Raw genomic sequence first — 25,176 nt, 5'->3', positions numbered from 1 at the left:
AGAGAGGAGAAAGAGAGGAGAAAGAGAGGAGAAAGAGAGGAGAAAGAGAGGAAGGTTATCTGGAAACTGAGGATAACCAAAGAGAATAGGGGCAAGGAAATTTCAAAAGGGAAAAAGAATGAAGTTTGAAAACCTCAAGAGCTAAGGAGGGGGAAAAATGAGGGAAAGCAGAACCCCAAGGGGTTCTGGCAAAAAGGAGCCACCAGTGGAAGCAGGATAGAGAAGGAAAATGGAAGTGAGGCCTCCAGACCACTGGGTACAGAACCAAGGAAAGAAGAAAAAAGGAGACTTCTGAAAAAGAAACTCAAAATAGAAAGCAGATGACCTACTGCCTTCCCACGTAACAGCGAAGTGAGAGTCCAGCACTGTATGCCATCCACGCAAGACAGGAGTATTTGGTAGAGGGCTCTGTTTGTCCTCTGCACTGGATGAGCTGTAGCTCACATCTAGTGAAAATACACAAGTTTAAATGATTAATCTATGTTTCTTAGGCTCCCTGCTTCAGTAGAGGAAATCTAGCATGGATATATTTGGTATAGAGCAAAAGGATTTGCTGTTTTACAGAAATAATCATGGGGTTATTAAGCACAAACAATAGAAGACAAAAAAAAATAGGAAAACAAAGGTGGAGAGTAAATTAAAAAAAAAAAAAAAAAACACTTTTGAAAACAGTTCATGAAAGTTATCTCAGCACAGAAATATTCTATAGGAGAAATCAGATCTTTACAGGGAAAGATGGCTATTACTTCAACTCTGGAAAAACACTTCGAGAAATAATGTGGTTATTTTACACTCTGCAACTGGCCAAGCAGGGAGTGCCTCCCCTGGAAGCCTTCCAGACTTGTAGTTCTGCAACTGTCCCCCACTGATGTTATTTGCAGAGCAGCCCTAATACCTGCTCTCCCTTGTTACACATTTGAAACAGCATGAGTGACCAGGCTGCAATACTGCTGACAATGCAGAGGTTTGCTTAACAGAATATGCAGCAGCACCAACACAAGCTGTGGCAATACAACCACAAACACAGGCAATGAAAGGAAAACTCGCTACTTGACAATGAATATTGAACACACTGTCAGACAGAAAGAACACCTGTATCACTTCTCCATTTTACCTATGTGCAGTTCTTCTGCTAGCTTTTTCAGCTCTGGAAAAACCCAGACCTACTAAGTAAAACCAACATCTCTGTCTATAGTTTTAACTTGCCAAACACTAAGGAGAATGTCAAGTGTGTACGGATAGTCAAACAGCATCTAAATTTCATGTTTATCTCAATGGGAATGAATATTTCATCAGGCATTCAAAGTAAGTGCTCATGCTAGAAGGTTAAGTTAGACTGCTGTGGGTCTTGGAATAGCAAAGGAAAATAAAAAAGAAAAAGAAAAAAAAAAAGAAAAAAAAAAAAGAAAGAAAGGCAACATTCAGCAGATGCTTTATATGGTATGCTAAAAAAGGACTCCCCACTATCTCAAAGGTTTAAACATTAGAGTTTGTAGTTAGGTTGCCCATGGTGTTGATAATACCTGTCTTTAGATAAGTCACTGTCCATCTCACAATTTGTTCTGTACAAAGGAAGGTGGGGGAACTGCAAAATGACTGCAGTAACACAAGTGGCAGAAATCTTGCTTTAAGAGACAAACACTAACGACTGGTGTTTTAAAGGAAAAAATGTATTTGCTCTGTTCTTTCTTTATGAGCAAGTTTTGGCTTCTCCCTGTTTGGGACACAGTCCCTCGGGGCTTAGAACATGCACACAGAAGTTAAAACCACCATTAGCTGAAATCGATATTTACTAGCAAACACTTGAAAGATTTAAAGGAGAAGATACACAGAGAGAACTCCATTCCAGACTCTTACAGACATTATTATCATGAATCCAATAGCACCTACTCTCACTGCTAATTTTTGAAGGTTACACACAACACCACTACAATGCAATATTTGATGTCCTAATGAGTTACAAGTAACATAAGAACAGGCTGTTCAAAATTGTATCTGTAGCTATTTGCCAGAAAAGGGGGGAAAAAAAGAACAGAAAATGCATGACTTATCAGACAGTCTGCCCCAATATTCACTCTTCTCCCAAAGGTTAATAGCATTAAGTGAGGTGGGTGCTCTGTCTTCTGCAAACCCTTTTCATAAGCACTGCATCATTCCCAGAGCTGTGGAAGTTGCTGTGCTTCATGTCAGTAGTTCTTATGCCAAGAGCGTTATCGTGGGTGTACAAAAGAAAAAACAAAGAGTCTTCAGATCATCTTCACAAGTTAAGATGGTTCATCATGCCTATTGCTGTGAAGCAAAAAAATAAAATAAAAAATAAAAAAAATATAAAAACACTTCAAGGAAAAGTTCAAGTGTTATGTACTGGAGAAGATCTACAGGAAGCCTGTAAAGGGCAGAAAAGGCAACTGCAACTGTGGCGAGAAATGAAGCCCATGAAGCAGAGGGTGTCAATGATGAACTCCCAGTAACATCTGGCAAATAAGCTAATCTTTTGGGACTTTCCAATGTTGGCAGATAAGCATGTTGTCTGTCCCTTCAAAGGCTGACCTCATTTCTATCCTTGGGTTAATGGCATGCAAAGCTCTGTGCTACAGTTACTTTTTTTCACTCTTTCCCCCGCCCCCAACAGTTATTCTTAAACACCAAACAACTTTGCCTATTGTTATAGTTTGCATACAATTTAATTAAGAGTTTTCCCTCCAGGAATAATATTGACTGAAGGTTTTGAAGGGTTGTTTTGTTTTTTAAGTGTACTGTAACTGCGGTATGCTAATTGCTTTGGTTTACGATACACAAATAGATAAAAGAATTCACCTACCTTGCATGCAAATAAACACTTGGATTTCCAAAGGGAAGGAAGAAAAAAAAAAGAAAGCATAAAAGATATCCTGGGGGAAACAACACAAGGCTGCTTAGCTGACTTTCATACCAGAAGCAGTTAGGGGCTTTAATACAGGCTTTGAAAATTCTGCCAGCCCAAATTTTCCTTCTGGTTTATTATATAAAATAATCCTTAAACCAGAATTCTGCAAAGCAACTTTCTACACTTTTGGATACAACTTTGCAATTCTGTATATTTAAAATAATTTTAAATTATGACCAACCTCGCTTTTTCTTTGTTTCTTTGTTTCTTTTTTTTTGTTTTTTTTTTTTCTTCTTTTGGCTTTATAACTAACATACAGGACAACTTAAGACATTCATTACTTTCATTACATAGAAAAATGAGGCCATTAATAACTCTGCTACAAGCCATTAATTATTAACTTTTACCCTTTTATAATTACAATTTTTAAAGATTTTTATTTTTTTTTTAATGGGAACTTCTCTCTCTTCAAAATGACCAAAATTCCTGAATCAAGCCTCAGCATTCACTGTTCTTAGCACAAGATAAAATCCTCTCGGGTAACAAATCTCTGCTGGGAACACTGGCAGCTTGTACGTCCCCTCAGGCAGCACTCAGCACAAGAAAGTCTTAGACATTAAAAACCAAAAACTCTTCTCTTCAGCCCCAACAGTCAAGGGCTGATCTGCAACAGTTTAAACTTTGTATGTGCATACTACTGGAAATCTCCAATACATATCCCTTTTATTCACTTTTAGTTTCTCACCATCACATCAGAGGATTTACTTAACAGCTTAACAACCTACTTCAGGTGAGTTTCATATTTTTTTAGGAATACCAAGATGGGGTCATAATACTGTTAAAATATTTTAAACAAAATTCTAGTGTTTGAGTTTGGGGACCAGGTTAGAAAACTGTTTCGCCCTCATCCTCATTTGTATTGAATATATAGCACAGCACAACTGGACTTAAAGAGGGCCATAAGGAGTAAGCAAGGATTTGCTCAAAATAATCAGCAACTTAGAAAAAAAAAAAACAAAAAAAAAAACACATATATACTCAGAGAAGCTGCAGATATCAAAATGAGAGCTTCTGTATTCTGGTGGCCCTTTTAGACATTACAACCAGCTCCTTCTGGAGGCTTTCACCCTGTCAAAACAGCCAAAAATAAGGACCAGAAGTACTACTCACAACATTTAACCAAAACAGGTTTTTTTGCTGTTGTTTGTTTGTTTGTTTGTTTGTTTTAGACCAGGTCTTTTAGCCTACATGTGCTGGAATACCTGAAGGTATACCAGCAGTCATGGGGCATGTTCAGTGCAGATACCACCAATAAATTAAACCCTGCTGCAGGGTTCAGCTGTGTTGCTCATTCTTGATCACTTATGAAGCACTCTGCAACCATACTGAGGCCAGGTGCCTAAATAAATAAATAAATAACAACAAATGCTGTGAGGACCAAGGGATGCCCAGGGCAGGCAGACCTGGCACCGCAGCCCCCTCCTCTGCCCCCACTCCCCAGCCGTGCATGGCAGCAGCTCAGAGTCCTTGGCCATGCCAAGGCTTTTCTTTACAACTGAGGGCTCTGCCCTGGAAATTCAGGTATGTGACCAGAAGAGAGCACAGAACAACCCACAGATTGCCTGGCAGACATCCCAAACAAACAAAAAAATACAGGGTTTTGTGCTACACACCACTTCCACAAGCCTTCCAGCCTGGCTCTGGTGTACACCCTGGAAGGGCCTGCAACGCTTGGGTCAAGCAAAAGGACAGGGCCCACGAGAGGGGCTACCTTTGAAGAGAGTCCAGAAGAGATCTTCAAAGACTTTTTCTCAAATATCTGCCTCCCTTGAGCACAGAAGCTGTGATCCCAACCTTCCCCACCACTCAGGCGAAAGGGAGAGCACCCAGAGGTATTTGTGAGGGCCGGCAGCACTCATTCCTCCAGCTCGTGACACCAGCTGTGCCCTGCAAATATATCTGCTCCACGTTAGAGAGAAACAACCTGCCTCTCTCCGCACCCCTGAACAGCAGCTCAAACATCCACATCTGAGAGAAGCCCCGAGATTGTCAGGGAGGTGATTGTACAGGGAGATGACCAGTTGAGCAGAGAGATCTGCTTGATCTGCTCAGATCTCCAGAGAGATCGGCTTGTAGGCACTGAGGAGAGCTCTATACTACAGGAATGAGTGTGTGGGGGGGGTGTGTACATGTGCAAATCCATGGGGTAGGTATGAGTGTGAAAAGGAATATTATCTCCCTCCTAAAAGACTACAAGTATGTCCCAGCAGTGCAAAACTCTCCAGAAGTCATCTCAGAAAAGACTGCCACATTGCATTAAAAAAGCAGTCTCTCTGGCCTGTAGATTATTGTCTCTATTAAGGAGGCAGTATATCAAGATGAAAAAACTCCCAGCCAGTCACTAGCCACAGATTTCTGGCACTGACCAATCCATAACTACAAACAAGAATATTAAAAACCAGCATGCATGAAAAAAATTATTACTTTCCTAAAAAGAAGGAGGCAAAGTAAGAAGTAATTCTCCATAGGCTGTACATTCACAATCTGCGAACAACTCACAGCAACTTATAACATGCTGCAAGTGTAAAGCGGTGAAATTCAAACATCTTTCAAAACCACAGATTTGTAACTTGCGCTTATGTAAATACACAGCTTTCAAGCCTCAGCCATCCTGGCCATAGCTCTTCTGGGAAAAATGAAAAAATCTTGGCTGAGGTTTCCAAGAGCAAGTAGTGATACTGAGTGCCTCCAGTTTTTAAGTGTCCAATCAGAAATACTTTAAAAGGGCTTCATTTTCAAGCCATGCTGCACACACCCTCTCCAAATCATATCCCTTTAGGGAATATTTATCCTAAAAAGTAAGCAAATAAGGAAAAGTCAGACACACACATTTTTTTGTTCATTCTTCTCTCCGTATTCTCTGACACAAAGATATAATACTATGTCAAAATTACAGACAAGAAGATAAGACCACAAATTTAAAGACTGAATTTTTAAACAGAGCCTAGAGATGTCCAAAATCTTATTAATTGCAATAAGATTTAAGTATATCATATATGTAGCCTCATCTGAAAAATCCCAGTTTATATGATACATCCCAAGTCATGCAAAATTGGTGGCAAAGCCAGGAAATAAACACATACATACTTACAGTCACAAGGTAACTACAAATACATAACTACAAGGTCATTCTTTTGGGACTGAACTCCATAGACTGATCTGTTTTTTTGTTGTGTTTGTTTGTTTGTTTTTCATTTTTAATTAATATAACTTATCTCATTTTCCACTAGTGTGCAGAATTATGAATAACAAATTATTTGTATGAGAAGTTAAAATAGATTTTTTTAAAAGAAAAAAGGATATCTCAACATACAGTTACCTCAGTTTCTAAAAAAAGGATTTCTTATGTAAGCGTTTTGATGGTCTAGTAAGCATATGAATGCATAATTCCCCTGTCCTCTCTTGCAGGAAGAAAAGTTCACTGAGATTTGTACCAGGACAGATAAAAAATAGTCTTATTTCAAAAGTAATCAGAACATAAGCATTTACATCCTCTAATGCTATAAATATAACCCAGTACACAGAAAACCCGAAGAGTCAGCCCAAGGATCTTTGGACACAGAATCACTAACCTTATTGCAATCTTCCTGCCCGTAAAACAAACATGCAATGGTTATCTTCTAACAACTGACCAGGTCTAATTATGCCTCAGAGTACTTACGCTATTGAGGTAATAACCATCACAAAATAATAGTATAATTGAGATAGCAGAATTCTTGCAAAAGCAGTTTTTACCAGTTAGCAGTGACTACCTCTGATAAAGTGATTGTGAGTTGCAGTATTTTGAACTGCAAAGCACTCTTGGAAAGACACTTTCACCCTAAGAGTTTGACAGATCTTCACAGTGCACCTCCAGCCTCTGATCAGGCATCTGAGGAGAATCACTAGTTCTTCTCAGAAAGCCATGTTACTGCAGGATACTTCTTGTGTGCTAACAATATGAAAGCCATTAAAGCTGTATACTCTGGCTGTCATAATTTTGCCTGACGTACTATCCAACATTTTTATAACTATACAGGCAAAGGCTAGGTTTTCTTCACAGAAAGAGCTATTTATATGAAGTTTCAGATACTGACTACTGCTTTCACATTTATCAGTGCTACAGAGAGCTTTTTCACAGAAAAACAGAATGATTTCGGTTGGAACAGACCTCTGGAGGTCATCTAGTCCAAGCTCCCTGCTCAAGCAGAGACACCTAGAGCAAGTTGCAAGTTGCTCTAGACCATGTCCAGGCGGCAATTTTGAATATTATTACTGTTTGATTTTCTTTCAGGACAGTTAGTAGCAATTACAGATAGGTTTCACTATCTTCTCATATGTCAAAATGGACAAAGAAAATGTTTGACAGCCATTTTGGTTGGCTCATCCAAACAATACCATTGTTTGCATAAATCTATAGAACATAAAACTTTTGGACAGCATCACCAAATAAATAAATAAATAAATAAATAAATGGGACTATGGTGAGATTTCTAAATGTTTTCACCTACCTACTCTAGCAAACTCCCGTGCTACACTTCCCTCCTTCTCACCTCATGCTCTCATTTCTCACATACAGTCTTGGTCTCACTTGAAGAAGCCTTAGATCTTTGACTGTTCATTTCCCATTTACACACATTTTATTTGATACATTTTATGTTATTTCATAGCACACATTTTGCAGTAGTACACAATGTATTGCATGTTCTTGCCATTTGTTGTTATGGTGTTTAAAAAAAAAAATAGGTCCGTCTCTGAGGTACTTTGATGCTACATCTACACTTTTGGTAGTGTTTCGGCTGTGCTGTAGTCTTTAGAGGTTAGCTCCTTTAGGAAGATGATGACAGGAAAAGAAACAGAAAAACAACAACAACAACAACAAAAAACTACTCATAAGAGAACATCTGAGCTAACAAACCAATCAAAAATACAAGACTTTCTCCTAGTGTTACTTCACAATAACAACAACAAACAAAAAAAAAATGTTGAGATACAGGCTGCATCTTCTATTTGAAGTTAACCCAGGAAAAACAAAACAAAACAAAACAAAACAAAAAAAAAAAAAAAAAACTGAGCATTACCTAGGTGGTAACAACCTTAGAACTGCAGAGACAAATACATTGAAAGAATATTTCCGTTCAATTATCTGTGAGAAGTTTTCACATGTTGTCTTGCTTCTAGCATTACTGCTTAGCTCTTTAAGTAGATTCTATGTTTTTCTTCACAGATTTACAACTTAGCTGTGAAAGGGGTCAGATGAATCACTTTGGTAGCCAACTACCACAGAAAAAGAAAATAAAAATAAATAAATAAACCAGTCATTATGGACCTTCACACAGAAGAAATTTAGGAAATGTACTTAATTTTTTAAGAAAGTTCTTCCTGCTTTCTAAATGACTTTCTGTGACAATCTCATTCCCATTTTTCTCCTATTTTCTTCCTAAAAGAGGATGGGGAAAATAAACTGAAACCACAGGGAAAAATACTTTGGGGAGGTGTTTGTGTGACGGAGTTTGGTGTAGAATCATGGACATATTTGGGTTCTTCCTCAGTGCAGTCTTTGGCAAATTTTATAATTCCAGATCAGCTTTTCTGTCCACACACGACACAACTGACTACAAAATCCATTTTGCAGGAGTTGACAGGGCAATGTTAGTTAGCCCATCACAACTTCCAGAGAATGCCGTCCCATGACTCAGGCAGTCAAACCTCACAGTGGTGAGGATCCCAGTTTCAAGATCTGTTGGAGAGGTCAGGCCCATTCCACTGCTGGATATGACCTTATGTTTGGCAGACAAGGAGGAGGAAGCAGAGATATCAGGCTACATGCCAGCAAAGATGCCTTCTTTCCTTCATCCCTTCTCAAAAAGCCCCTGTAGCTTGCATTTTTTCATGGAAGGCTTTAATTGTGTGATAAATCAGTTAGTAAAACAACTACTTCTCATTTAGATCAAATCCCTTTTGGAGGGCTTTACCAGAACAGTTATGCTCACAGATCTGTGGTAAATGATCCTGTGTAGTAAGACTAGTTCAGGCACTTGCTGATAGAGCATGAACATGAAAACACATATCCACCATGGACTGTGATTTTACAATAACTTTTACAGAGTATTGTAAGACTACTCATTTTGGTGTGTGAAAATCCCTTTGGTGTTTTCCAGTTAATAAGGATGAAAGGGGAGGAAAAAAAAAAAAAAAAAAAAAAAAAAGAGAGAGAGAACAGAACATGGGAAAAAAATTATAGGGCTGCATAGGCAGCCTTGAAGGAACATGGACTGTACAACCTTTGAAGTACCCAATTCTAAAATGAGATCATATGAGAATTTTTTTAAAGCAATAAAAGTGAAGCCTCAGACACAAGTGTAAGTTACAGCCTGAAGTGCTTTATCACAGCTCCATGAACCCTCGTCCATAAACCCTGGTTGTTCAAAAAGTTTATTTACTTCAAGGCAAAAACATGAACTGATTGAGGGGGTGGGGGGAGAGAGGGGGGTGGGGGTGGTGAAGAGGGGAGACCTTATAGTTTCCCAGAGGTGTGTTGATAAATAAGGCCTGTATCTCGTGATGATATCAAAATCATTGCAGGAGGCTGTCTTCTGCCAGCCTGCAAGAAAGCATTTTTCACTTGTGGGGAGAAGAACAATTACCAGTGCTTTATACACTTGTGCAACAAAACTTCTGCCCTCTGGACAGCAAGGCCTTCGATTTAACAACATGCCTATAGGTATGTAAAAATCATGTTATCTTTTAAGTCTGTTGCATCCAAAAATTATGTCTTGACTAATTGTATGTCTCTACTGTGCCACGTGAAATACCATGCCTTTTTACATGGCACCATACAGAACTGGGCAGCGATGCTAGCTCATATCAGCGAGTAACATCAGCTCAACATTGCTTTTGAGCTGATCGGCCATGTCTTTCACCAGGGCTAGCTAATCCACACACAAAACTCTGCTGATGTGAATATGTTCCTTCCAGCTAGAAATCTGCCCACATTTTGTGATATGCACATAATCGACTTGACTTTAAACATCCTCAGCATCTCCACCTCATTCAATCATCCCAAACTCCCTCCATAATCAGTGGAGAAAAATACGCACATGAATAGGCACAATTCACTTGATGTAGACATCTCTATTGTGAAGAGAGGAATTGTGAGCTAGAATTGCCACTTTCTCTCTTCTGACTCTGAAAGATGCCTGGAGGATTAGCTCACACACCACACAGATGCCTGCATGTGGTCAGAAAACCCCATTCCTCCATACCTGAGTTTACCGCAGCAGTCTGAGTTGGGATAATAACCAGCTGCCTGTCCATACAGTGCCTTTAAATCTCTGGATGGCAACGTGCTGGGAAAAAAAATAAAAATGCATGACAGTGTTGCTATTCATATTCTTAAAGCACAGACTAGAGAGAAAGTGATAGGCTAAGAAAGTGTCCAAGATCCGTCACTTTTTTTTTTTTTTTTCAACCGGATCGTGTTTTGCTGCCACTGGAGTAAAAGGCTGGCTCCAATCTCCGCACTTGCGTTCACTTGGCACTTCCAGCCCCTGGGACTGGCTAGAATTAGTGAGAGGAAATATCCTGCACCATCCAAGGGGAAAGGAATGCCTCGCGTTGCTCAGAGTGACCTGCCTGATCAAGTAAAGAGCAACCCTGCAGCTGAGTACAGGCAGGCCTTCCTCACGTGGCTAACGGCTGCCATGCGGGACCCCGAGCAGGGTGGGCTGAGGTGCGCTGCAGGGGCAGTCCAGCACAGAAACTCTCTTAAGCACAGAAAACAAGGACTGTTTTCTCATCCTTCTCTCTCCAAACTCCAGCTTTCCTGTCAGATAATAGCTGCAAAAGGCATCACTTTAGATAGCAGGAGAGCTTGTGTGTTTTTGCTCTTAATTTACAGGATAGGGAGAAGTCACTTTTAACTGTATTTAAATTATAACATTATCAATATAACTTCTGTTGGGAGGCTGTAAGAAATTAATAACATTTCATTCATGTTTTCGGGTTCATGGTTTGTCTGCCATCAGGTTCTGTAAGACTTTTCCACAGTTATCCCAAATTTTGTACTCTATACATGCAAATATTTGTTATGTAACTTTAAAGTAAGCCGCAGGAGCCCTGAGAAGAAATACAGCCTGGCAGCTGGAGGAGAGAAATTGTTCAGCTCTGAGACTTACTTGTTCAGAGCCATTTAGAGATCTGTCCTGATTTTACAAATGAGATAAGTACAGATTCAAAAATTATACAAATGCTGAGCCATCTGTTTGGGAAGATTTAGCAAAATGAACCCTTTAAATTTCATTCTTCGAGTTATAAAAGACTCCATCCGGGGAAGCTGTTACAGTAGGTTGACTTCATCCTCTAAGGCAACTTTTCCTCTTTATTCTTAAGCCCTGTAACACCCTGCAAGCCCCAAGGGCATCCCTGCAGCAGTCTTCAGAGAAAGAAAGACAGAGAGAGAAAGTTGTCCTTGGATTTATTTAGCAAGAAGGAGGCCAAATCTGGGACGGGGAAAAAGGGTTTGCATAGAGTCAGAGCTCTCATGGATTTGTAAAATCATCTTGCACATGGAATATATTGAACTTTGAACCTAAACTAAGGTCAAGCAAGTTTAAGGCTTGATACAGATGTTTCACAGAACTCTGGTAAATGAAGGTGAATGTTACTGTTAAAGCAAGAGAAAAAAACAAGCTATAAAAATGGTTGGTCGATTGTTTATTTTTCTTTTCAGTCCATTGTCGAGTTTACTTTGTCCCCCTTAAGCCCAGCACTGGTATTTCCTGCATCTGGGTGATGACAGCAATCTCTTATACACCACATAAAACAGATTTAGAAGTTTGAAATCCACTCCTGGCCTGGCTTCTCCCCGGAAATATATCCCTCCAACACAAGGGAATATTTGCATTTTCCTCATTTGTCTTCAATGTATAAGAATACTGATTGCCTTCTGGTGCACAGGGGAAAAAAAAAAAAAAGAAAGAAAGAAAGAAAGAAAAAAGATACTACTATGATCACTTGTTTTTAGCCAATTACTTTTCTTCCTTTGGCACTAATGTGTTTGAAATTGTGCTCAGAAAAGGGGCCAAGATGTTCCAAATGTTCAATGCCATGACAGAGAACAGGCCATTATGGAAGAAATCCCCTTTTCCAAGCAAGTTCTGACTAACAGAGATGTCATTGGCTCTGAAGCTGGAATGAGTCTCAGGATTTGGCAAATGCAGGAAAAATGCAAGTTCGGAAATAAGTTGGAAAAGTTAAAAACTTTTAGGAGATCCACGGTAAAATAATTCTGTAATAACACTAAGTACTTTTCAGTTGCAAAGAGCTTACCACTCATCAGCTTTCAGCATCAGGAAGGCATGCAGGTGATATTATCTCTATTCTACTGATAAGGCATATGAGCAAAGGTAAGAGATGACATCAGTACCAGGACAAAATAAAGCAACAGATGATGAGCCATGAATTTTTGTGTTCATAACAGATAAAAATGAGATAGATTTCAAAGTTTAAAAGTTAAGGAGGGACAAGTCTGTGGAAAGGACAGTAGCAGTATTAGTATTTCTGGTCTTCCCAGGCTAAAAACTTGAGTAAGGGGGTTGCAGGACTAGCACATCTGCTGCCGTAAATCTACGTTAAGGCTGTCTACTTGCTTTATTTTCTTCACATTCCCACAGAAGTCCCAAGAATCCTACTTCCAGTTCCCCACTGTTTTGCACCCCAGGTAATCATTAGTACCCCTGAATCGCCAAAGCACTCGATTGCATGCTAAAGTTTCAGCACACACAAGCACTCTCAACTCTCAATTATCCATGGGCGGTTTAACCAGATTTAGTGGATTAACTGTGCTTCAGATGGAGAAACACCATACCTGGTGCTACACAGAGCCCCTGAGGCTCTGGCAGCTTGTAGGTCAGGCTGATGGCTCCAACACTGCCGTCCTGCTTGAGCTATTATGGTGGGACCAATGAAGACTGGTCCCAGTATTTCAGTCCCCAAACCTGGACTATGGTACAAAAGCACATATATCTCTACAATCACACTGACTCCTTTCTATGTCAAAACCAACTCTACAGAAAGCTGTGAGTATCCTCACACTCAAAGCAGGGATTGTGAGGAATGTGTGCTGGGTGTTGCAGATCAGTGCAGAACTTCTCAAACACGGAGAACCAATGCTGCTTCAGCTGTCTTATTGAGCAAGTAAGTCTTCCCATAGCCAAGAGCAGGGGAAGCATGGCCTGGGGTCCAGCAAGACTGGAAAGTGCCTGAGTGGAAAAGAGTTGACTCCAGAGAAATTATGATGTTGCAGAAAAACTATGATGTTGCCCCTCCGTGCTGCAATTCCCATAAAGTCTGGCTTCCTAAGAAAGCCAGACAGGTAAGTGAATAAAAACATACAGATCCAACTTTGCACTGTTACAGATTTACCCCTATGGAAATCAGAGCACCAGAAAACATGGTTCAAAGACATGTGAGTAGGTTTGCCACAGCCAGGTCTGCATCAGTGTGGCTCACCACAGGTCATACAGACCTGGCCTGCCCTGCACTAAATCACTGCAGCATCCCTGTATCAGGGCATACCGAGAACAGAGACTAACCCTATGCACAGGTAGGCTAGGAAACGAAGCACTGTCGATTCCCATTGACTACCAAAAGTGTCCACAGGTTTACATAGTTGAAGAGGTATTATGTAGCATTTTGCATGAACAAAAAGAAGCAGGCTATTTTTAATTTTTCAATTAAATTTTTTTTTAAAATATATGTTTTTTAAATGAAGTGTGATTTTAGAAACACAATTTTCAAGCATTAATAACCAGCACCTGACACATTACAAGCTTGGCAGCAACCAGACTAGTGGAACACTCGCAAGGGAGAGAATTGAAAACAAAGACACATACAGCTTTTGCAAACAGAAAGTACAGGCATTGTGGAGGGATGCAGACTACCACAAAAGATAGACTTTCAGACAAAATGTATTGCCCAGCTACAGGAGTGTGACCTGAACTTGTATGAATTTTTAAAAGGTTTACTATTTATTGTTCCATCATTCCATCAGCCTAATAGCAGAGTGTAGAGAAGAAATAGACAAAATTATGTTAAATATGCAGGAAATATTGCAAAAGGTGATAAATTGTGTACATTGAATTCTGTGACCTCAGATAAAATGATACTGTAGAAAAAGTATTTAACCTTATGCCATGAGACATTAAGAGCAAATAGATGCTTGCATTAGAGAACTAAGGCTGCTGTCATCCACTTCAGGTTTAGAGAGACAAACATCATTAATCAGGGCAAGATCATTTGTAGAACAATCAATAGAAAGAAACAAATTTAACCCAAGCTAAATATCTATAAACTTCATGGGCAGCCAAATTACACAGGGAAAGGATCAAAACAATGATAAATTCTAGTGAAGATTAAGTACATAGAAACACGTTTGAAGAATTTAGGGGGGCAGAACAAAGACAGACTAACTGAGATTGCTGGCACCCTTATCCTGTGCACAGGATCTGGAAAGCATCAGGAAAGACTGAAAGAAAAAAATGCACAGACTATGGACAACTGTGGGAAACAGAACTGCTTTATATACTAATGCTGCAGTAATCCCAGGGCAGGCAGTAAGAGGGAAGTACATGTAGTTGCACAGACAGTGATTGAGGACAGAAAAATTTCCTATAGGAGGAGAAAGTATGGCATGTAACTTAAGCAAAGACTGTCCATGTTCTAATGCTATACAAGAAAACTGTCAACCAAATCCACAACCATGCCAGTGGATCAAACAGTTAGCTAGATTCCAGCTGGACCGGGGAGCCTGCTGCAATATGATCACCACAATCACGATGAGCAGCAATATTAGACGGGAGAAATGTGACCAAGCAGTGGTGATGCACGATGCTGCCAATAAGAACATCATGAAGCAAAAGATGTTATCATTTGGCATTTATAGCAGATGACTCATAGAAGTACCACCCACCTCTGGGCACCAGGGCAGAGCAAGACAGGGATCTGAATGCAGCACAACACCACAACTCCTTTGTCTCATATCCTGAGGATGAATAGGCTCTGTGGGACACCCAGTGCTCTGACTGAACACATAGGTTAAGTTTCAAAGACAAGAACACCTAGAAAATAAGGTAGAGAGAAGTAAAAACAAACTAAAAAGGCAGAGCTTTTCAAGCTTTAGTAGAATGACTGAATCCAGCAACTGCATCAATACTACCAAAATATATCAAGAGCATCTTTATCTGTGGTGAAAAAAAGGTAAGTCTGGCACAATGCTGCATCTATCAGCTAGCAAATATAAACACCAAGAGCACCAGCCATGTCCACTGTAAATATAACCCGGCACAAGAAGTGAACAGAGTCTTAGTGTTGCTCTCATTGTTGAAGATGTTAAGAAACAGGCATTTCAGGACTGTTAGAACTGGTTTCAATTATTCTTAAAGAAAAGTGGAGTAGGAGGCTGAAAAACAGTAAGCTGAAATGGAAAAGCAATATGACTTCCTGCTTTGGACATGGGGACTCAAGTCTAAATCCTAAGAAATCCAAAACCTCCAAGAAACACCCAGGCACAATTGGGTAGAGAGTTTGACCATCGTTCCAGATTTGATATGCATCAGCAGTGCAATGCTTTTACCCAGTTAATCACCGGCAATGTGAGGAGACAGAGAGGGGTGCGCCTGGAAGTCAAAGCACAGACAGTGAAAAAAAGGCAAAGGTGGCTGGGAGATGCCTGCTTTAAAGCACTACAAGCGTGAGGAGCAGCCAGAGTAAAGCGTGAAGAGGGAAGCTCAGGAATAAACTAGATACAAAGCCGGCAGCCCATGGACTTCAGTTAGTAATGCCTAGCAGACACATTAAAAGAAAGAGTATGCTAAATTGAAAAGGATCTAATGGCTATGATGAAATACTACAACCCCAGCAGTTCACTCCTGAGCCAGGAATGGGCACCTACCTGATCACCCATCTGGTGAGCAACAACCCAGACTTTCCCAGATAAACAAACAAAAAACAACCACCCAAATCCACATCTGAGATCAACCAAGTGACTACAGCTCATGCATGCAGTTTTTGTGCACCTGGATTTAGTGATAGCCAAAGCCACAGCACTCCTGTAAACAGTTATCTCAATGAAAGTAGCTTATCTTAGCAGCACGGTGTCCGTTCATGTTAACATCCAGAATACTGTGCATGAAGTACAGTACCCACATGTTCTGCAGTGGCCACTGCCCCTCTACAGCAGGAGCATCATTCTCATTTCCCAGTGGTATGTTTTGTATGGAAGGGGAGAGCTGTAAAACAGAAGGCTTTTTGTCCCAGTCACTCTTGTCATAGCCAAATGTGTTACCATCATAAAACTACTAGCAGCTGGGGAACAATGACAAGTATCACAGTTGGTGCTCTCCTGTATGTACTACATTCCACGTGCTCCTGTATGTAAATGTACAGGCTTACATACATTTGTTTACATACTCCTGTAAGTAAGCGAACTTATTTCCTATAGCAAAGTGATTAAGTAATTGTATCTTTTCTCCTGCATTGTTAGAATATAAAGTTTCTTATATGTGTAAATTGAAGTGTCTTCCACTAAACTGGGAGATATCACTATGCAGCATCTGTTACTAGTGTATATGGTACTACATCCTGTGCAAGGAAACCGATGTAGAACAACTAAATTTCACTCAGTAAGAGCACTCACTACAATCACCAGAAGTTTTTCGGGACCAGAAATGTGGCCTGTAGCAGTCGATAGGCCTGATGTGAATGCCTTCCACCAAGTGAGCTCGCAGGGCTCCAGGTGACCACCACTGCTGTATGTAGCCAGTACAGTACCTTCAGCTCTCACTCATGTGCCTAGCTTCCCTTTGAAATCTCACATTCAGAGTTGACAGATGTATGCTAAGAAAACATTAGCAAAATTACATGCACACAAATATATACAGCCTGCTTAGAATGTCAAATACATATACCTGTTCAGCCTGTACATAGTAATAAAATAGCCAGAACTATTTAGCCAAAAACATAAAAAATAAAAATTAACTACCCTTATCTCATTAGGAAAAAGTTTCAATCATTTTCAGCATGGGCCAGCTGTAAAAACTGCAATTAGACTAGAATGTTTCTGTAACACGCTTCAGAACAGCAGTTGTGCAAACACCAGCACTGCGACCGTGGGCTGATTCCAGCAAGCCCTCTTTGCAGGATGCTGGGACTGCACCTCGCCAGAGATCCTCCTGAGAAAGGTTTTCAACACAGGGCACGTGGGTGGTGGATTTACAAACTACAGTCCCTCAATGTGAATGGATAATGTGGCTTTACACCAGTGAAGAGTATGACCTCCTCTCTGTCCCACGCACATCTGCCTCCCCCTCCTCCAGAGCTGGATCCTGCAAGCAGGCTGGAGTAACTGTAGCAGGTAATTACGAGTTATTATTGCTGCATTAGTGTGAGTAGCTATTCAGTAAATTAGTATGTGATATTAACCGAACCTATTCATTTGAAGAAGAAGAAGAATCAGCCTCAAAGTAGCAATTAACAAATTATTCCTAAACAGGTGTCACTGAAAGAACAAGCCAGGCTATCATTTTTCTATAATTCGACAGTAAAATGCTGACTTCTTACATACAGTAAACACAGTTTAAGCAGATGGCATGCTCTTAAAAGGCACAAAACCTATACTTAGATAAATCAATGTTGTTGGAAATGAAGGCTTACACTGATAGTCAGCAGAATTCATGGAGCATCTCCTTAAGATTTAGGGATGATTTACAGCTATGCTGAGAGAATAAGCTGAGGATCTAAACCTCGCTGATTAAACTCCAAGGCACTGCTGGGGAAACCTGAGCTCTTGTACATCTATATGAAATAATCACTGACACCTATGATGCTTGGTTTATTTTAAGAGTCATGTACGATCACAAAGGTGTTAGGATGGCTATTAGTGTCTACACTGCTTTTAATGCCCCATGGCAGAAACATGTTAATCCAATTCCTTTTAATCTTGATCTCACAAGCGTTCTATTCTCTGGGTAGCTCCCCTGCTCTTCAGAGTGATTTATACACGTTTGACTTTGTGTCCCTGGAGTTATTTCTGCAGGCTTGCAGGCATGAAACCGACAGATTAAAGACTTCACTTCAGACCAAATATTGCTGCAGAAAATGTAAAGATTACATAGGAGAAGAATGCTCCGAGTTCCTAAATTTAATTCAGGAGCTGTGTTCACAAGACACTTTTCACCTTTTTTAAAAAGCTTTTTTTTTTTTGTGGGGGGGGGGGGGGCACGTTTAGCGTTTGGAGTTTTGCTGTTTGCTCGTTTCCCGTCCCGTTCGCTGTTTTCTGTCCCGAAGCATCCCACGAGCACGGGGCCCGCAGGGGCCGTGCCCGCAGCGCGGGCTGGCAGCAGCCTCTGGCGGCGAGGCCGCGCAGGGAGCCCCGCTCGCAGCGCTGAGCAGAGGGGATTGCTGCGGGGCGCTGGGCTTTTCCTCCCTTCTGGGCGGCCGGAAAGCAACAAGAGGAACTCCTCTGTAACCCCAGATTTGCCCGAAGGAACCCGCGAGCAACATCGCTGGGGGTGGCGATGTCGGGAGACAGCGCGCAGCTGCCCTCGCTTTGCGCGCTTGCCTGCGCTCTTAAGGTGACATCTTAAGGCAGCCAACCTCGGCTTTTACCGGACACGCTGCAACAAATTACAGCGGGAGCGTAGTAATTTCTTTACACAAAGCACGTAGCTGAGAAGAAAAGCCCTCCCGCAGAGAGAAAGAAGCAACATTTTCATGGGCCAAGGGCAGAGCAGAGCAGGAGCCCACCAGAAGTTGCAGCAAAGCCCGGTCACCAGCACCAACACCCTCACTGGTGCCTTAATTTGCTGGTAAAAGAGTTGCTGAGTGAAGATCATTTTCCGATTGATGTGATCAGGATAAACAATTTTAGCCTTCATTACCCATCATGTTTGGTTTCTCGTGAGAGTATTTTTCCAAGGCCTTGGAAATGCAGAACTTACAAGTGCCTTAGAGCAGAGTCCCAGCGCAACAGCAGAAACAGCAGACTTTTTATCCATCCAGCACAAGAGAATCCTCTACCCAGAGACACTTATTCCATAGGAAATCACCATCACACCACAAACACGTTAAAAAAAATATTAAAAAAAATAAAAGCATTTTATCATCTTGAAAGTAATTTTGTACTAATAGCCAAAACCATAACGTAAACAAAAGTATTATATCAAATAGTGTAACAGTGTTTACAGCCAGAAAAGGGCTTGTCTTTTGAACACAAAATACCTCCACTGACTTAAAGATTCATCTGAACTAGCATTTTCCCTTCTCTTTGAAATTAAAGCCAATGTTGTTTTGGAGTATTCTGCCCGTGATAAGAGAGCCTACCCTATCTGATGGCAAACCTGAAGATGTGGGAAGGGCTGAGAGCATCACAGACTGGGAAACAGGACATTTCCACACTTTTGCCATTCTTGCAATTCACCTGTGGAGGTTTTCTCTGATTTATTTATTTATTGAGACAGAACAAAGGAGGCCAGCAGAAGAATGCAGAAGCAGAGTGCTCTAGGAGCACAGAGTGATTGTGAGCATGGCCTGCCAGGGAGGAAAATGCCACCCTCCAAACTGTGTCCAGATCATCGGGAAGGAATAGTAACCCACCTACAACAGCCCCTACCACCATCAAATACCTCCAGAAACCTGCAAATACCCCTTCTGCTTTGCTAAGCTGGTGTTTCCTGTTAGAAACACTGTAGCACACCATGTTTAGACATAATTTTGATGACCCAAAACTTGGGGGAATTCCTTACACACATGCCCCTACTTATGCAGGTTTCCCAGGCAGACCATATAACAAGAATATCCTCTGCTTCAAGGGAGTCACAAAAGCTTTTCCCAATAGGCCTGGAATGATCTGCTAACAGGGGGGTGGATTTGGCTAACATGCTCTGAGGGAAAAAAAAGAAACTTAAAAAAAAAAAAAAAAAGGAAAGGGAAAGTGAAAGGGAGAATGTTAGCTAGGGCTCCTTCGCAGGATAAGACAGGGCAGGAGAGTTGCCTTATCCCTGTCCAGTGGGTATCTGTGACAGCACAGGTGCACCTCACAGGTCTCCTCGGAAGGATTCAAATGAGTGGGAAGTAGTAACATAGCCCAAATTCTTGACTAAGAGCAGGTCCCACATTGCTGCTCCAGCAGTTGCAAACAGGCCACAGCTTCAACCACCACTTGAAAACATTATATCCATGGTGGCAAGCAAGCTCCCTGCTAGGCCAAGCACTTTTCTTCTTTCCAAGTTTGGAATCTTGAAAGCAATGAGTTTGGACAGAGAGCCATGTAACTGCCTCTTTATTTATTATTATTAATCTCTACAGAGGTACATGGGAAGAAGAGGTGGTCACTTGTGAGTTTCTCAACTGCCAGCAGATTTGTAGATGTAATTTCATCTGCATAAATTTGACCCTCACTCAGGTATCTCACAGAAAATCTAAAATGCATTTAATTTGAGCTGCACTCTCCCAAACAGACTATGCACAAACAAAATTTAACAGTCAAGGGAATTAACTGCTCAGTCACCACACCCACAAGGATTCATTGGGCTTCCTAAATGTCTTTGACCTTTTCCTACCACTCCAAGTACTCAGTCTCTGTATTTACAGCTTCACAGCCATCTACACTTAACAAGGAATTCAGTGGATCAGAGGAGAGGCTTTTCAGCCCCCAGATTGTTGTCTGGATGTGGAGCTGGGTACCCTCTAGAACCTGGCCAAGAGTACAGCAAAGGAGTTTGTTTTTCAGTGATAGTTCGCCTGTTGAGAACATTCTTCTGTCTCATCTGAGGGAGACTGCAAAATCTGTGCAAATCCTCTTTATAGCTTTAATGCAACAAGAATGTGACATATAGCATTTCTAATAGTGCTAGTATTTGAAAAAAAAAAAAAAAAAAAAAAAGAAGAATAAAAGCAAGCATGAAAGCAGAAGTGCAGAGAAAGAGAAAGCATACCCCTTTTTGCTGTAAGACGTTGCCACATTATAGACTCTGCATCTTTTTTTCTGCAATTGTACATGGAATTCCCCTTGAAGTCAATGCAGGGTTTTACAGAGATGAGCAGTAGGGCTTTTGTGGACAGTTTGGGGGAAAATAAAACAAAAGAAGCAGACATACAAATTTCTCTGACAAAATGTAAATCAGATATTATTCATCAATTGTATGTTATCACGTATAGTCATAAAAGTAAAGAGGGGAAAGTAATTCCTCTTTGTTTTGGTAGCACCTTACTCTTATGGCTGTAATTTAAAACGTACTAATCCTAATATTAGGATCGTTGCACTAAACTTGTGTTAAGACTTGGGTTTACTCTAAAAGGTCAACAGTTTCCATTAGGGATGGGTTCAACCTGCAGAGGCTGACTACATGTTTTATTTCAAAGACCTTCACAAAAACGTAAGGCTTTGAGTGGAAAGCAGATCCCACCTCATGGCCATTTAGCCCAACCATGGGCTACTCCACCTCCTCCCACTAAGTTCTCAGTAGACATACTTCATCTTTCTCATTCCAAAAACAGACAAGAAAGCCAGTCTCCAGTCTTCCCAGTTAGTAAGGATTTGTTTATCCCTCTCCTGCTCTGCCATGTTGTTGCATCCAAGCACCGTGTAGCCTTTTCATCTCATTCTCTAAGGTTCAGCCTCAGAGGAACATTCTGCAAACACTTACTCATCTGAGCACAGAGAGAGCCCACAGGATACAGCTTTCAATGTCAGTGTTTGAGTAAGGCCAACTCCCTCAGTAAGTTACTGAATGTCCAGTTACAAAGTGTTTGAACTGAAGGCAATGATGCAATTAAAAATAAAATAAAAGAAAACAAACCAAAACAGAAAACAGAAACAACCAACAACAACAACAACGGGACTTTCTGGCATAAAGAAAAAATAAAGGATGAGTTGGGCAAAAGGGAATATGCCAAGATACTCCTACATATAAACTTTTACTGAATGAACTTTTGGGATTTTGCCGACATGGGAAACAAACAGAACATCAGGAATCAAAACATACCAAGGAAGCCTCTTCTACATCTTGCATACAATGGTTTTGTCATTTTAACCTCTGTGATACCAAGAAAAAGCTACTTTGAATTCCATTTTCTTGTTCGAAGAGAAAACAAGCGACCTACATTTTGCATTAACACCCTACTCTCCCTCTACACCTTTAGATATTCTTAAGACAGTTATCATGCCTAGTTTCTGCAAAGGGCTCAGCCCCAGCTGCCACATGACTCCTGTATGTGTACAATTGCTTCCCACTAGGTAAATCAAATTTAAATTCTATCCCAGACAGAACACTTTGGTCACTGGCTGCATGTGATTGATTGTTCAACTCTGGACAGAAAGTGAAAGCTATGTTAGCAACAAGTTAGTCTGGCTTTCAATATTTAGGGATGAGAAGAAAAATGCATATGATTTACTGTTAAGTCTCAGGTAGAGTTTCTGGTTGTTCTCCCCGCCCCCCTCCCCCCCGCACTAGTTGTTTGTAACTGAATGACACACCAGCAGTTTTTGTAGGTTCTGCATATACAGAAATCAGGAAGGAGCAACTTATAGTATGCAACTGATACATCCAACTTAAAACAAAACAAAAAAAAATCATCTTCGTTCATTGACTAAACCCAGACTGAGATACATCAAGGCACCATAGAAAGATTTTTCATTCATCAATAAGCCATTTTTAAGTGTTATTTCAAATACTTCTGGGATCTGTCTAAGCTCTCCTGTACAATTTCTCAGCTTTTTAATTAACTTGGGGGAAAATATGTTTTCTCTATTTTTTTTAGATTTTTTATGTCAGCTGAAAGGATCTTGCAGTTACTCTTTTGACAATGTGAGATTTTGCAATCTGTTTTTTCAAATCATGAAGAGGTAGGTTTTGCATCTTAATATGGTTACAAAAATAGACAACACCAACTCTAATTCAGAAGGTCCTGAGTTCTAGGAGGAGAGGTAACCAAATTACCAATTCAATTCTTCCAGCAGCAAAAGTCATTAGCATTGGTCATGAGGCTCAATTAAATGGATCACACAAAAACTAATAACCTTAAATCCTGTTACACTTGAAGCTGACAGCAAAACTCCCAGATTCCAGTGGGTGTATCAGTCTATGACCTTGAAAGAGGAACTACGGTCTTTCAAGTCTATGACCTTGAAAGAGCCCAGAGCTTTGTAATGCTTTCCTGAAGACATACCTTATCTACATATGCTCATACCCAGCCATAAATGTATTTTGTTTGCACTTTAGAGGAGGATCCTGAACTGATTCTCAGACAGTGCTGCCACAAGAGATGGACAAGCCACTGAGAGACTCTACAGCAGTCTTCTAATAATGCCTGCCTTTTACAAAGCTTGACCTCTTTTCACCTTGTTAAAAGCAGTAAGTAGTAAGTAATAGATCTTGTCAAAGGTTGCTCTGTAGAATAACCTCTGGAGATATTAGATAGAGGTGTCCAGAGAAATACCACAAAAAGGTGCTGACAAGGAAACCAAGGGGATTATGATTAGGAAGTGTGAATAAGCTAAGGTTTCAAACATACTCAGATTTTGGTTAGAAATGCTAGAGTACAGGAAGGAAGTGTTCTACATAACATCAAGCCACCAAAAAGCACACTTGAAAAGACAAGTTAAACAGCCATCACACAGAGATTAAATGCTCCACTTGATTTAAGAAAAGCTGCAAGAAATGCAATTCCACACTTAACAGGATTAAGTTAGAATATCTTCCCCCCAAAAAAAAACAAACAAACAAAACAAAAAAAAAACTGTAAGTCTCATGATAAAAACTGAGAAACTAATTTACTCAACAGCAAACAAAAATTATGTACCTAGAAAACCACTAATTGTTCCTTCAGCTCCCTTTTGATCCAATTTAGAACATTCAAATAAATCTAACCTTGTACCAGACCTTCCACCAGATGCTAATTCCCAATAATAGGTTCCCATTTAAGACACCCACAATTTCTCTAATGAAGACATGAAAATAAAAGACCCTAAAAACCTTAGGCAGTATCATAACCAAGAATGGCTATTTCCCCATGTACCCCAATTTCTGACTTTAACAATTATGCAAAGATTTAATCAGAAAAAAAAAATAAAAATAAAAAATATATATTTCTGACAGCATTCTCAAAGGACAACCTTTGCTAACTTTGTTCTCAATGAAGTTGCCATGTAAAGTCTTGGCTCCTTTCAGCTAGTTTTTTCCAGCTCCATCAGTTGATCAGGACATTGTTGCACTCCATGGAAGGCAGTCACAGTCTCTGACCCAGTCAGATCAAACCAGATCAGATAAAGTTATAGAAAACGTTCTGGAGATCTTGCACTTCTGACAACAAAAGGCTTCTACCCAGTGTTTTGAAGTTCTCAGCCAACCCAGCTCTACAGAAGCTTGCTCCTGCTTTATACGTGCAGCACTGTACTGTGCATACACATACACACGTGCAGCCCAGGCAGACAGCAAAGTTAGAGAAACCCTAGCCCCCTGAACTGATAGAGCAGACAAGTAGTGATGGATAAACACAAAAATGTTTTGCATCCACCTGAACAGCATTATGCAGCACAAAGCAAATGCTTATTTCTGAGTGATTTATTGCCTCGTGTCTTCCTTAAAATAAGTCCTTTTCAAAGGAAATGTGTCTCACTTTGAAAAAATGTTGAAATTGGGTATTGTAACTTTTTTGAATATTTTCCTTCCCTTTCATTTTGGCAGAAGCTAGTCACAGAACTTGATCTGTGAACAGCTTCAGGCCTCTGCATACCATGTTCTTCAGTGACTTTCTTCTCATGAAAGTCTTAGTTGAGCACGTTTTTCCTCCAGAAAAGTCCCCGGCCTGCCTGCACATGGCAGAGCATCTCCCCCCAGAGCTGCTGCTCATTCTCCAATCGCAGGACGCCAACCTTACCCCTGGCAACTGCTGCTTGCTTTAACTGAGGATGAGTTGGGGCAGCAGAGAAACCATGTGGCCCAACTGTCTCTTCTGTACAACGGACAGGAAATCCCCTCCGTGCTAAATACAGGGTTTGGCGAGAGAGAAGAGGTTCTCTCAGGACCTTGCCACATTAGAGGCCATCTTACACACACCGTGCTCAAGAGCACAGGCTGCTCTAAGCAGAGCTGGTCTTCAGATGGACAAGTAACCAGCATTTTTCTATGGGCAGCAAAAGGATCACACTATTTTAATGTGTTGTTGCGATAGCTACTGGGAAGGCAGCGGGTGTATGAGGAAGATGCTATCCG

The 25,176-nt window shown here is 40.6% G+C and overlaps 1 protein-coding gene across 2 annotated transcripts in view; it reads right to left on the bottom strand.

Moving 5' to 3' along the window:
* The window catches only part of CREB5 (cAMP responsive element binding protein 5), a 238,013-nt gene extending 222,911 nt beyond the window's left edge, over positions 1 to 15,102 (bottom strand). Inside the window, exon 1 of one of the 2 annotated variants that reach the window (XM_035317994.1) lies at positions 14,877 to 15,102. In XM_035317994.1, the coding sequence (XP_035173885.1) occupies positions 14,877 to 14,945 (69 nt within the window). In that variant the 5' untranslated portion in view covers positions 14,946 to 15,102. Of the gene's footprint in view, positions 1 to 10,170; positions 10,371 to 14,876 lie in introns of those variants that run through there. The other variant, XM_035317996.1, reaches the window with a different exon arrangement.
* Between the last annotated feature and the right edge of the window lie 10,074 nt (positions 15,103 to 25,176).

The sequence above is a fragment of the Oxyura jamaicensis genome, chromosome 2, assembly GCF_011077185.1.
Source record: "Oxyura jamaicensis isolate SHBP4307 breed ruddy duck chromosome 2, BPBGC_Ojam_1.0, whole genome shotgun sequence".
NCBI lineage: Eukaryota > Metazoa > Chordata > Aves > Anseriformes > Anatidae > Oxyura > Oxyura jamaicensis.
The sequence above is the reverse complement of the archived record's forward strand: the minus strand, read 5'-3'. Positions and strand labels throughout refer to the sequence as shown.